Raw genomic sequence first — 13,241 nt, 5'->3', positions numbered from 1 at the left:
CTTCTCTGTATATAAGGATTATTAAGTAAAGTATTAGAGGGAATGATATGAATAATTTTTCTTGCCTGAAATAATGTTTTTAGATTGTAATGACTATATCTGCTGTACAGACTTTTCTTTCACCTTTTCAGAATGACTGTGTAAGATTAATAAAAACATTCCAATTTTTTCCAAAGAAGAATGAAAGTTAAAATTTTTAATTTAAAATGTAAATCTTAAAAATCTCCAAACAGCAAGGTAAAATATTTTTAAACTCATGTTCAGGACTGCACAGAATTCAAGAAATCCATGACCACACCTTCTGCCAACTCTCTCCGCCACGACCCCACCCCATCATAAGGAAACTGTAGTTTTTACTTCAGTCTCCCACCCACTATAACTTCACATTACCCAGTCTGGGAGACCTCTTTTACTAGTAGATCCTGACAGCACTGCTGTCAAGCCTCTGATCAGCTGGTACTCAAATACGCAGTACTTCCTTAGTCATATGACTCTTTAACTCTTTAATTCCTGTGGTAAAATGGCTACCCACTGAGACTACAATCCCCTTTTCTGTATTAGATTTCTATATACCCTCATCCTTACCCTTTCAACGTCTCTATTTCCCTCTGCCTTCTCATTCTAGCATGCTCTCTGAAACACTCATTCCATTGTCAAAAACTCTGTGTTTGCTGGCACTCATAGCACCTTGGTTATCCTTGGATGCCTCAAACTTGGCCACCTTCTCCACTGCCCAACACCACTTCCCTCTGCCACTACCACCAAGCACCCTTCTCTTTTCGGGTCCAATCTACCCAGTGTATCACCCTATCCAGATCCTTGCTGCCCTCTATTGATCATGCCTTTCTCAAGGAGTCTGTACAAGCTGCAAAATCCTCCTCTTCATTCCTACCTTTGTATTTGTCTAAGGTATTTCACTATTTGGGTTGACAACCCTTCAAATACTCTGAACTCCCAGTTCATCAAACTCCTCTGATCTTTATCTCTACTTCAGTCCAGCCACCAACATGGATGTTCACATCTTAGACCTTATCATCTAAACTTTAAGCTACCTAACCTCTCTGACTTGTGAAGTCTGAAATTCCCTTCTCTGATCATAAACTCATGTTTTCTTTTCCTCACTCTTCAGAGCATACTCTGTCCTGTACTAGAGAATACTCTAGTCCCTCCATCCTTCCTTTTTCTCCTAATTCATCATTCCTTTTTCTGCCTGACATTTTCCTTCCTACACTCCATAATTACCAAGTTTAATAATGAACTGCCTTTACTCTTTAATCCCTTTTCTCTGGCCCCATTAATGCCCTGACCAGTCCTCTTCAACTCGGGGTCACTCGCCTTCTAGACCTGGATGCATTGCATCCAAGCTGCTGAAGGAAGCAGCCACAAAACCGTACCAACTGGCTTGCTTCCTCATCTCCCCTGGGCTCTCGGTGCTGCAACAGCTCTTTTATTCTTCTTCAGTTGATTATCATACTACTCAAAGCAATTATAATAAATATTCTCATTTCTCCTCAGGCCACTAATACATCCCCGGAGCCTCTGCCAGCAAATGACTTCGCCTCCTAGGATAATGAAATTCATCTTTTGTGGCATTTCTGATCTTCCTTAACTCCATGTCTGAAAACCTTTCTACTACATCGTTATCTAACCTTTGCTCTTTTGCTATAGGCTCAGAGGATGCAATGTCTTCTCTCTTTGCCAAGGTTAATCATTCCATATATAACCTTGATCACAGATCTTCTTTCTCTTCTCCTCAAACTTGCCCCATCAAGTATTCCCTTTCTCTTCCTCTCCTGGCTGTTTCTTCATTGTCTCACCTACTCCCATTCTATTAATGCCCTATTAACACACAAGCTACCATCCTAATCTGTTCTCTCCACCACTGCTAAACTCCTTAGAAAGAGGAGGCTTCAATGACAGCCTCATCCTTCTCAGTCCTCTGGCATCTGGGTTCTAGTCCCCACCACTCCATAGAAACTGTTTTTCTTAAAGGCTACTAAGGGTCTCTTTAATTGGCCTAATCTCAATTCTCTCCCCCTTCACCTTTCTTTAGCTTTCAAACCCTGGGCCTTCTCCCAGACACTGCACTCTGCCCCACAGATGTGTTATTTCCACATCTACTTCTCTTGGATCTCTCCTTTCCTCTCCACTCACATGGCCATCATCCCAAACCCAGGTCCTCTTTACCTCTCACCCGGATAAATATGATTGATATCTTACTATTATAGTAATGATTATACACAGTAAGCATTAGATAAATGGTTCTTTTGTTCAGTCATTGATCTTAATTGATGTCCATTCCTCAAATCTCTGCTCTCTCTAAGATCCTCCAAAGCTGCCAAAGTAATTTTCCCAAAGCAATAGGACCAACCATGTAACTCCCTTATACAAAATCTAGTAGTTCCCCGTTACCTCTAGGGCCAAAACCAAACTCCAGCTTGGCAGAGAAAGCCCTTCATGACCTGGCCAGTTTTACTATGTATGTTATTCTCTGCCATGTACTCTTGGTCCAGACAAACTGTGCTTCACATTCACCATACCATCACCCACCTCTGTATACCTTCACATAGAATGTGCCTTCTCCTTCCCCCAGAACATATCTTTTCCTCAATTACAGTTACTAGGATCTTTAATTAATAATAAATCTTTAATATTAAACCTCTTAGAGTTTTTATTTTCCTTTAATGAAGTTTTCCTGATCCCCTTGAATGACAGGGCATTCTCCCCCCGCTTCTATTTATTTTGCATATATTTGTAGACATACATGTCATCTCTACCCACAGACCTAGTCCTCAGGGTGAGGACTGTTTCATTTTTGTCTTTGTCTGCTCTATTAGGCACTCAATCTATGCTTGTAGACTCGCTGCCAGTACACTAGGGTAGACTATGTGCATTGCACATAATCAGGCAGCTAGGTGGCACAGTATATAGAGTGACAGGTCTGGAGTCAGGAAGACCCAAGTTCAAATCTGGCCTCAGACACTAGCTGTGTGATCCTGGGCGAGTCACTAAACCCTGTTTCCCTCAGTCTCCTCATCTGTAAAATGAACTGGAGAAGGAAATGACAAGCCACTCCGGAATCTTTGTCAAGAAAACTCTAAGGGGCGGCTAGGTGGCACAGTGAATTAAGCACCAGCCCTGGAGTCAGGAGAACCTGAGTTCAAATCTAGCCTCAGACACTTAACTAGCCACTGGCAAGTCACTTAACCCCAACTGCCCTGCCTTCCCCTCTACAAAAAATAAAATTCCAAATGGGGTCAGACACTACTGAAATGACTGAACAAATTACACATAATAGGTGCTTAATAAATGTAGGCTGAACTGAAATGCTGGTTGTTTGACTATTTGAACTGTAATGACCAGGAAACTATCAAGTAAAGCCCTCCTGCTAGAGCTATCAAAAGTGAAGCCTGAACTAGACAATCTCTAAGGCTCCTTCCAGTTCCCATGCTCTATTGAAGCACTATCATTTTTCTAAGTTTTAATGAAAGGTGACTCACTTCCTCCATTTCCCTTAGCCCCATTTGTCCCCAGAAATAAGGAGCAGAGGTTCTAAAACAAGCAAGAAGAATCAACCATAAGAGAAGACACCACACTCATAAAATACTCTCTGGCTCACTCTCTTTTGGTGCAATAACAGAGCCTGTGATGCTGTGTTAGGCTGTGTGTCAGTGATGCTACTGAAGGCCTCTCACACGCAAAAGAAGAAGGGCCAGACTAAGGCCTATGATCTCATGTCTTTTCTCAGCTGGGCCCACACTTTTCATTTGAGGTAAAAGGCATATCTGAGAGCTGATTTTCAAATTCCCTAATGGGGCTAAAACAGACAATCTACCTATCACCCTATTTCCCTAAGCTTTTCTTAGGGGTAGAATTAGATTCAGAACCCAAAGCAACTTTCAGATAAAGAAGCCTTCCATATTGTCTAGAACAGGGGTGGGGAACCTGTGGCTTTGAAGGCCACATGTGGCCCTCTAGGTCCTCAAGTGTGGCCCTCTGACTGAATCCAAACTTCACAGAACGGTTCTGGTCTAGAAAATCATAATGTGAAATTTTACTCCATGCCTATAAGAAATTTAGAAAACATTTGAACTACCAATTTCAGTGAGTTTACTTTAAAAAACAGAAGTTAAAACCCCAAATCCTCTTCTGTTCTAGTAGCCTAGTGGTTAACCTGAAGAAGGAGCAAGGGCTAAGACAAAGAAAAAATGAGGGCATGTGGATTAGACATATGCAGGGCTGTGCCAACAATATATTGAGGATTTATCTTAACAGAGGGGAGATACCTTTGACAACTGAGTGGTGCTGAGAGAGGAGTAGAGACTTTGAGGGTCATGCAGACTGGAAAAGGAAAGAATGCATGCCTTATCGAATATCAAGTTAAATATTTCTGGGGAAATTTGGCATTTTAGTTAGTACTGTGCACTACAAGCCTAACTACTGCCCACCATTGCTGCTGGAGATAAGTGGGTCATTAAGTGCTCCAGAAGACAGACACACACACAGACAGACACACACAACTCACAGTAACAGGTTTTGTTTTCTCCCAATCTGTCAACAAATCTGTTGTTCGGCTCTCCACTGCCCTGTCCTCCTGGACAATCTTCATTTGGAGGTTCGCCACTTGTTGCTGAATGGCAGAGTCTTTGCGACGCATGATATCATTGAATGCTCCCCATTCTCCTTCAATATTATCAATGTATAACCAAGATGGAGGAAACTGGAACCTCTGCTTTTCAAGCAAGCGCTGGCCATTACGGTAAAGCTTTTAAGAAATAAAAATCACCATAAAAATTACTTCTTGCAATCCAGATGATTTCTGGAATTCAACAGATGCTTATAATGCATTTGAGTGCACAGCTTAAACCAAGATAAAGGCTATGTTAATCCTACCTCCTAGTAGCTGACATTTTATAAAATTAGGAGACAAAGCCCAAATTCCCATGGTTCATCCAACCACTGTTAGTGGCCCTGATCAAATGATCACAGATTTCCTCGGCCTTGACCATATATCAAAGGGTACTTGAAAACTGTACGTTGGCCTCCCACTTATTTAAGCCTTAAGGATATCTGTATTTTATTATTTTAATTTCAACAACTATAGTAAAAATGGTCAATTCTAAGAAAAGGAATAAACAGAACTCACAATCCCAAAGTTTAGCTGAGATAAGTTACAGAAATAACTTTTGATAAGGGGATATGTTGGCCTGCCTCACAAAAATTTAAACTAATCTAAACATTTAAACATGCAGCCACGAATCCATCTTACCTCAACTTGTTTCTCAAACTGCTTGATCTTCCGTTTTAAAGACTGCACATACGTTATAAACGTCACAGCATCAGAGGTGCTAGCTGTGTCCACAGAATGCTGTTCTAATTCTTGTCGAGACTGTTACAAAGAGTTCCATACTTTAGCATGAAAATGAGTCACATTTGTAGATTAGTCAACACTACAAAAATTACACTTTACCTTTGAGATCTGTGAATGGAATTCTGACATGTTTGTCCCCAACATTTGTCCAAACTTACTGAGGACCTCTTTATGCCAAGAATCATACTTCAAATTCACCTTAGATTGTACCTATAAAGAGAATAAGGTCACAACATTTAGTTATATTTCAGAAATTTATGCTCCAGTAATATTTTACCCAAAATAAATTTGATCTTTTGCGGACTGTTCTTCAATAATAAAACTTACTTTGCCATAGTCTATAACTACCGGTCCAAAATCTTTCTTAGTTTCTGCATTGTCAAAAGTTCCTCTGGCTTTCCTGATTTGAACCAAGAGAGCTTGCCATTTATTCAGATCTTCTCCAAGTCTATTGTAGATGTTCTCAGCCTGCATATCCCATAAACACTGATACTGAAGCCAGACCTGGAAATATAGAAGATAGTAATACTGCTAAAATAAATGTTCAGAACCTGGAGAGAAGCAGCATAGCATAGGAGCCAGAGGGCTGGCCTTAGAACCACAAAGACCTGAGGTCAAGTTTCCCCACCAACACTGGCTGAATGGCCCTGGTCACTTAATCTCTCAGTGCTATGGGCAGCACTCTTAAGATTCTAAGTTGCAGAGATGGTGCCAACCTGCAGAAGGTACAGCTACCTTACCAGTGAGGTACTTTGTACCCATGAAGCCCAGGTCCAGACCCTATTCCTATTTGTTGAAAAGTATCCAAACCTTATTCTCTTTCCATAGAGAGTGCTTCCAGTGCATGACGTTGGTGAACGCTATCCCATTATCTTCCAATATCATTGATGTGTAACCAAAACAGAGGAAACTAGAACCTCTGCTTTTCAAGAATGAAAATTACTTCTTGTAACAGAGATGGTTTCTGGGACACAACAGATACTTACGATCCATTCAACTGCACAGTTTAAACCAACTTCAAAGTCCATATTGACCCTATCCAATCATATGCCAGTATGAATCTATCCATCTTTAGCATAGAACATGGAGACCTCACTCTTTAGTCTTAGGATGTTCAGATTTGGGGCAGTAAAGTTTAAATTGTTTATAGCTAACCTAAGAAAATGGTTCCATTACTAGGGTAATTAATTTAAATATAATTATTTCTAAATAAACAACATATCATTATACATGTTGAAAATGTTCACCATCATATTTATAAGAGTGGATGGGGGTAATTTTTTAAAAAATGAAATAATTTGGAGCAGTTAGGTGGCGCAGTGAGTAAAGCGCCAGCCCTGGATTCAAGAGGACTGGAGTTCGGTTCCAGCATCAGCCACTTAACACCCACACAAAAAAACTAGCTGTGTAACCTTGGGCAAGTTACTTAACCCCAACTGCCCTCCAAAAAAAAAGAAAAAAAGAAATAATGTTTAAAAAATAATTTATTTTTAAAATAAAATAATTTTTTTAAATGAAAATACTTTTGAACCAATTCCCATTTTAGGATATACTACAAAGGCTCAAGAACAACGAACCCAGAGTTTTAAATAAAGGCTATTACCTTGACATACTGCTCAACTTCGGTCACAATGCCCACAACTGCAGAATAAGCCTCTTCAAGGGCAACAGGGCCATCAGGCATCCGTGTTAAAGCATTCCTGTAGAACTTTTCTTCTTCAGACAATTCATAGTGTACACCCACCTAATAAAAAAGGAGCCTCTCAATATAAGCCATCTGTATAAAACCATGTTAAGCTCCTCAAAGTCACATCGCATCTAAGTCACACTGAGAAAATAACTAATAGAATGTCAAATTTAAGTACTGCAAATCACCATGTAGTACTATGTAACTCTTGTTATTAAGATTAACATCAAGGGGCGGCCAGGTGGCTCAGCGAGTAAGAGCACTGGCTCCAGGATGACCTGGAGATCGAATCCCAGGCTCAGATATACAGCACCACACCCAGAAATAACTGTCCGTGTAACCTTGAGCAAGTTACTTAACACCCCGATTGCTTTAAAAAACAAAAGATTAACATCAAACTAAGAAAATATGGCGTGGTCCACTGTGTTACTTAAGTGTATAACAGACACACTCAAAGTCTGATTCAAAGCAAATTATTTCCTTTCTATCCAGGAAAGCACAGAATTAAACCAAGTTAAACCTTGCTAATACTTCAGGCAAAATGATACAATTCAAAGGGACTGATAAACTAGGGTAATGGTTAGTTAAGAAAAAAGAATCTGGTAGGACTGCCTAGCTAAACTGTAAATTCCATGAGTGTAAAGATAGTGTTGGAATCCTCAGTGTCTATTATGGTGCCTTGGCAGATAGCAACAGTGCAATAAATAATTAGTTGAAAAACTGCCAAGTTTGAAAATATATAGAATTTTTACAAGGTCAGTTACCAATTACTTTTTCAGTTCTCTATTATGAATTAAAAAAATAAAGAGTTACAGGTTCATACACAATACCCTTTTTTGCTCTTTGTATATGGAAATGTTCATGCTTATAGATGTTTGTTAATTTCAGGGATAGCAATTTTAATTAAAAAATTTTTTTCTGGAATGCCAAATAAGATGGGATAGAGCTCTGGTTCTGAATAATCTGGGCAGTTCTACAGAATGAATTGACTAGCAGGGCCTTTTTTTTTTGAAAGGAAAACATCACAAGAATCCTTTGAACAGTGGCTAATTCATATGAGGTCAGTTATAGGATGAAATGTTTAGGAACCACTGCTATTGTAATGCTTACCTGATACCTCTGGCTCTGAATTCTGGGAAGTGAAAGTATAATTGTCTTCCAGGAAAACATTTCTTGATAGAGCTTATATCTGCATTCTTCAATTGGTGGATTCAAATAAATCACCTGATTAGTTATTCTTAATTCATGAACAACATTCTGAAGAAAAAATAAGTTGCCAATTAAGTAACCTGAAGAAGTTGTATATCCATACATAAAACACTCCCTTCTCTGAGTAACAAAACTTGTTTTTTATTAGACAGAATCATACCTTTTTCTAAATGTTTCACGCTGCTGGGTTGTTTGGTTTTCACCCCCATCTAGATAGGACTAAAAATAACCTAAGGCCAGAGACACTCACCCTTCTTTTGTATTCATATATATACTTGCATATAACCTTGCACACTGATGGCTGCATAAGACAGAATCAATAAGTATACACTGAGTGTATATAAATAACTTTTACTCAGTAGAAGCTGACAGAAACAGCAAAGATTTCATAGGATTTCACTGAACTAATTAAATTAGGTTGGGCATGCATGTAATGCCATTCATGACTAGTATGCAGCATACGAAAAGCACTGATGAAAGTCTAATAAATCAACTTTCAAAATTTGTGATTTTCTAACTGGCTGAAGACTATTTCAACAACTAAGATTTAATTCCAGTTCAGTCTCTAACTACATAGCACTAAATTATGACCTCCAAGATTCTTTATTTATGATCTCTAAGGGTTTAATCAGCCTAACAAGGACAAAACTGAACTATGCCCATGATGTTCAAAAAAGTATGTTTAGGGGCAGCTAGGTGATGCAGTGAATAGAGCACCAGCCCTGGAGTCAGGAGGACCTGAGTTCAAATTCGGCCTCAGACACTTAACACTTAACTAATTGTGTGACCTTGGACAAGTCACTTAACTCCAATTGTCCTGCCTTCCCCCTCCAAAAAAAATATATTTAAAGCATTATGAAAAACTACTACTCATATTCATATCACACTTCTAATGTTTGGAAAGTACTTTCCTCACAATAGCTCCAAATGGATTATGCAAGTTATTACTCTCAACATAAGATGAGAAGACCAAGGCTCAGAAAAGTTAAATAACTTATTTGTGTTTACAACACAACTGGTAAGTGTTGGGGCCTAAATCTGAACCTAGCGATCCTGACCAAATCTACTTCTCATTCCTCTAGCTACACTGCTGGAAAAAGAAAAACCTAGCAGGTAAGGAAAAAAAGAAGTGGATTCATTGACCAAAGTCCTTGTTGAACATTTCTGATTAGCTAAGCAGAATTATTTTTCTAGGTAAAGCCTACTAAGCTAAGGTTTACAATGTACTGTGCAGTAGTCCCCATTAATTATTCCTATTCACCCAGAAGCAGAAGGTGTGTAGGGTAAGAAAGGACAGAAGAACACTGTGTACCTCTCTACTATTCTATCCATAATTTATCATTTTGGCTTAAAAAATGCTAAACCAGTGAAAAAGTTCTGAAAAATGCTAGGTGAGTCATCTATTTGTAGGCCTTTATGTTAACTTCTTGAAGCATATTTGCTTATTTGCTAAGTCAGAAATCATGCATGAAGAAGAGACTGAATGAGACTTAGCCATTCGGGGCTCAGGAGTTCCTCTGACCCAGTGACACTTACTTTAATCTTTGGTTCGCCACCTGGTTTGTGACTAACTTGAGGAGCATCTGTATCCATGTCAACTTCAGCTTTATCATCAGCCTGTCCAAGAAGGACTTGGGTCCAAGCCCTCAGGCCAGCTTGCAGACGAACACCTAATATTCTTTCAATCTAAAGAGAAAGAAATACTATTAACCAAGAACAATTTTTTACCCCACCACTCTACCTTCCAAAACAAAACAAAATCCTTAGGGGCATTTTAGCTATGAAAGGGTGGGAAGGGGATGCCTGTGCTGTTACTGGTTGTCTCTACTTCCTCTCCCCCCTTCCTTACCCTTGAGCTTCTTAACTGACTTCTCATTTCATCATTCAACCACAATGACTGTCCATAAAGGTACCTTAAGATCTCCTAATTTTGATATCCAAAAACCTTGTTTTAATCTTCACCCTTCTTTAACTCTCAGACAACCTATGACATTGTTGGCCCCTCCCCACCACTGGGCTTCCCCCCCATCATCCTGGATGCTCTATCTATTCAGACAACAGCTGTCTCCTAGTTAACCTCCTATGTGTCCCACCACGGGTGCATCATCTAAATCCTGCCCCCTTCCTGTAGGAGTACCCTAAGCTTCTATCCTTTGTCTTCTTTCTTCTATACTCACTGTGTCTTGGTAATTACATCGGCTCCCAAGAGCCTTATTATCTTCTAGGCAGATCATTAAGTGGAGACTCCAGGATCTATGTATCCAGCCCCAGTCTCTCTCCTGAGCTTTAGTCCTACATTACCAACTACCTATTCACCTTTTCACATTCAGTGTCCCACAGGTATCTTGACTACAACACATCTAAAATGGAACTCATCATCCAAATCCCATGCCTCTTTTTAATTTCCCACTTTTGTCAGGGGGAAAGCTGTTCTTCCGTTCTACCAGACTTATAACTCTTGGCATTATTCTCAACTCTTCACCCCACACAGTCAATCAGTTGCCAAGCTTGTCATTTTTACCTCCCCAACATCTCTCAGATCCAGTTCATCTTCACTCATGCTGCCACTCACTTATTTCAGGGTCTCATCTCTCACCTAGACTAATGTAACAGCTTCTTAATTGATTTCCCTGCCTCAAGCATCTTAACTAGAATTTTGTCTTTAGGACATCAATGCTCTGAGATAAGAAGCTGAGGGCCAGTGAGCATCAATTGAAATAAGGTTTTTAAATTTTAAAGTGTACATGTGAAAGCCAGGACCTCTCAGACCTCGTGTGTCCAAAAACTCAAAAGCAGACTGGTCTACTATATAGCCTTGACTGAACAAAAAGGGAAAAATATGTAAAAAAAAAAAAAAAGGACTAACTAAATGACATGGCTCTAGTCTAATGGCCACCTTTATTTAGACCTGACCTAACAACACCTCGTTAAGTGGTCCTACCAACTGCACTACTTACACACAGACACATATGCACGCACGCAGGCACGCTCCATAATAAATTCTTTGTTTTTCAAACAGCCTCCCACACCAATCTCATTTCAAATCCCCTTGAACCTATCAACAGGCGAATCCTTTTTCACAGACAAGCTCAAATGCCAACAGGAAACAGAATCATCAAACCCATACAGCTAGGGATGATCTATTTTCTTTTCTGAGATGCTCAGTCAACAGTCATTTATTAGGAACTTATGGGTGCCAGTCATTGTGCTAAGGGTACAAAGACAGGCAAAAACTGCCCCTGCCCTCAAGGAGCTCATATGCCAGTGGGGGGAGACAGACACACAAGCAACTATATGTAAACAAAACAAACTGGAAATAATCTTAGAGAGATTAGATACTAGCATTAAAGGGAGGCAGAGAAAGCTTCTTGAAGGGAGGATTTTAGCTGAGATCTGACAGAGTGCAGGAGAGCATGGAAGACAGGCAACGAAAGTACATGGAGTTGGGAGATGAAAGGTCTTGTGTAGGGAACAGCAACGAGGCCAGCATCACGGGAAGAAAAATGAGAGGCAGGAGTCGGGTTGTAAAGGGCTTAAAAAAAACCAGAATTTTTTATTTGATCCTGGAAGTAATGGGGGGTGACGCGGTCAGACCTGCCCTTTAGAAAAATCACTTTGACAGCTCAGGAGATGAACCAGAGTGGAGACAGAGAGATTGACTAATAGGCTGCTGCAGGAGTCAAAGCATAGAGTGATGAAGGCCTATGTCCAGGTGATGGTAGTGTCAGACTGGAGAGATCATAAAGGTAGAAACTTGACAACAGATTGGTTATGAAAAGTGAGAATGAGAAGCTAGGAATGATGACACTTTGTACTCTCTTTTAGATACAAATGCATTTGAATTTCTGTATTTTAAGTTTCTGTTTTAGTTCTGCTAGATAATAAGTGCAATTAGGGGCAGCTAGGTGGTACAGTGAACAGAGCACTGGCCCTGGAGTCAGGAGGACCTGAGTTCAAATCCAGCCTAAGACACTTAACACTTACCAGCCATGTGACCTTGGGCTTAACCCCAAATGCCCCCCCCCCAAAAAAAGCAGTTGATAGTAAGTGCAATTTGAGAGCACTGCCTTGATCCTATTTCTCTTTGTAATGTTCCCAGGTTAGCACAATACACTGTATGTAAGTGCCTATATAAATGTTTGCTGAATAAACTTATCAGTCCTGCCCATTAAGCCTTACCAAGTGTACTACTCACACACACCCACACACCCCCCTCTCTCACTCCCCCAGATTTTAAGAGAATATGTGAAATCAGAAAATGAAGGGAAGAATAAACTAAACTAAGCAGTGAGAAAAAGTTAAGCAGCCAGGAAGGAGGGAGGTGAGGAAGGCCAGGTAGATATTCTTCCCTTCTTTTTCTGCTTCGCTTTGTTATCGTATTGAAAATTCTACCAAAAATTCTCTTCTAAACAGTTTATAATTCAGGAAGCAGAGTTAATTCACATTCTCTGTATTAATTAGTTCCATCAAATAATTTCCTTCCTAACACCCAAAACTCAGTGTAGTGATAATGAGCACATAGGTGGTTTTGATTTTGGGGTAGGGGAAAAAACCCAACCACTGAGTCCTTTAGGCAGCAGTACCTGTCTGGGGTGCAGACAGACTGGGAACACTAAGGGGAAGTAATGGACATAGAAAGGCAAGGAGAAGAGGACTACAGATAAAATGCCTTCATTTTGAAGTTCTGTCCCCATGCCCAAGAAAGGTGGAATGTTTTTCCCACCCTCTTCCTTCTTGTACAAGGTAAGTCCCAGCAATTCAAAAATAGTATTAATGTGAGTTAACTTTGTTATACATAAATGAAAATTCTGAAGCTAACCTTGGACTTTACCATTTCCCTCTACCTTTATAAGACTCTACTGGAAAAGATGGTTTATATTCAATTTCAAGCAATGCTCCAAATTTCTAATTTATAAAATTACGTTTTAAAATATAACTCAATCCTCACCTGGGCACTGCTTATGTTATCCTTAG

At 39.8% G+C, this 13,241-nt stretch overlaps 1 protein-coding gene across 2 annotated transcripts in view; it reads right to left on the bottom strand.

Moving 5' to 3' along the window:
- Positions 1-13,241, bottom strand: part of DYNC1H1 (dynein cytoplasmic 1 heavy chain 1) — a 100,740-nt gene that overhangs the window by 62,943 nt on the left and 24,556 nt on the right. For both annotated transcript variants that reach the window (XM_069104194.1, XM_069104196.1), the window contains exons 10-16: positions 9,804-9,953; positions 8,169-8,315; positions 6,975-7,115; positions 5,699-5,875; positions 5,471-5,581; positions 5,270-5,389; positions 4,526-4,765 (exon numbers count right to left, since the gene is read on the bottom strand). In XM_069104194.1, coding sequence (XP_068960295.1) covers positions 4,526-4,765; positions 5,270-5,389; positions 5,471-5,581; positions 5,699-5,875; positions 6,975-7,115; positions 8,169-8,315; positions 9,804-9,953 — 1,086 coding nt within the window. The remainder of the gene's footprint in view (positions 1-4,525; positions 4,766-5,269; positions 5,390-5,470; positions 5,582-5,698; positions 5,876-6,974; positions 7,116-8,168; positions 8,316-9,803; positions 9,954-13,241) is intronic.

The sequence above is a fragment of the Petaurus breviceps genome, unplaced genomic scaffold (assembly GCF_028583685.1).
Source record: "Petaurus breviceps papuanus isolate PSGF00001 unplaced genomic scaffold, PetGlider_PUasm1.0 68, whole genome shotgun sequence".
Classification (NCBI taxonomy): domain Eukaryota; kingdom Metazoa; phylum Chordata; class Mammalia; order Diprotodontia; family Petauridae; genus Petaurus; species Petaurus breviceps.
This window is presented reverse-complemented; position numbering and strand designations above follow the sequence as displayed.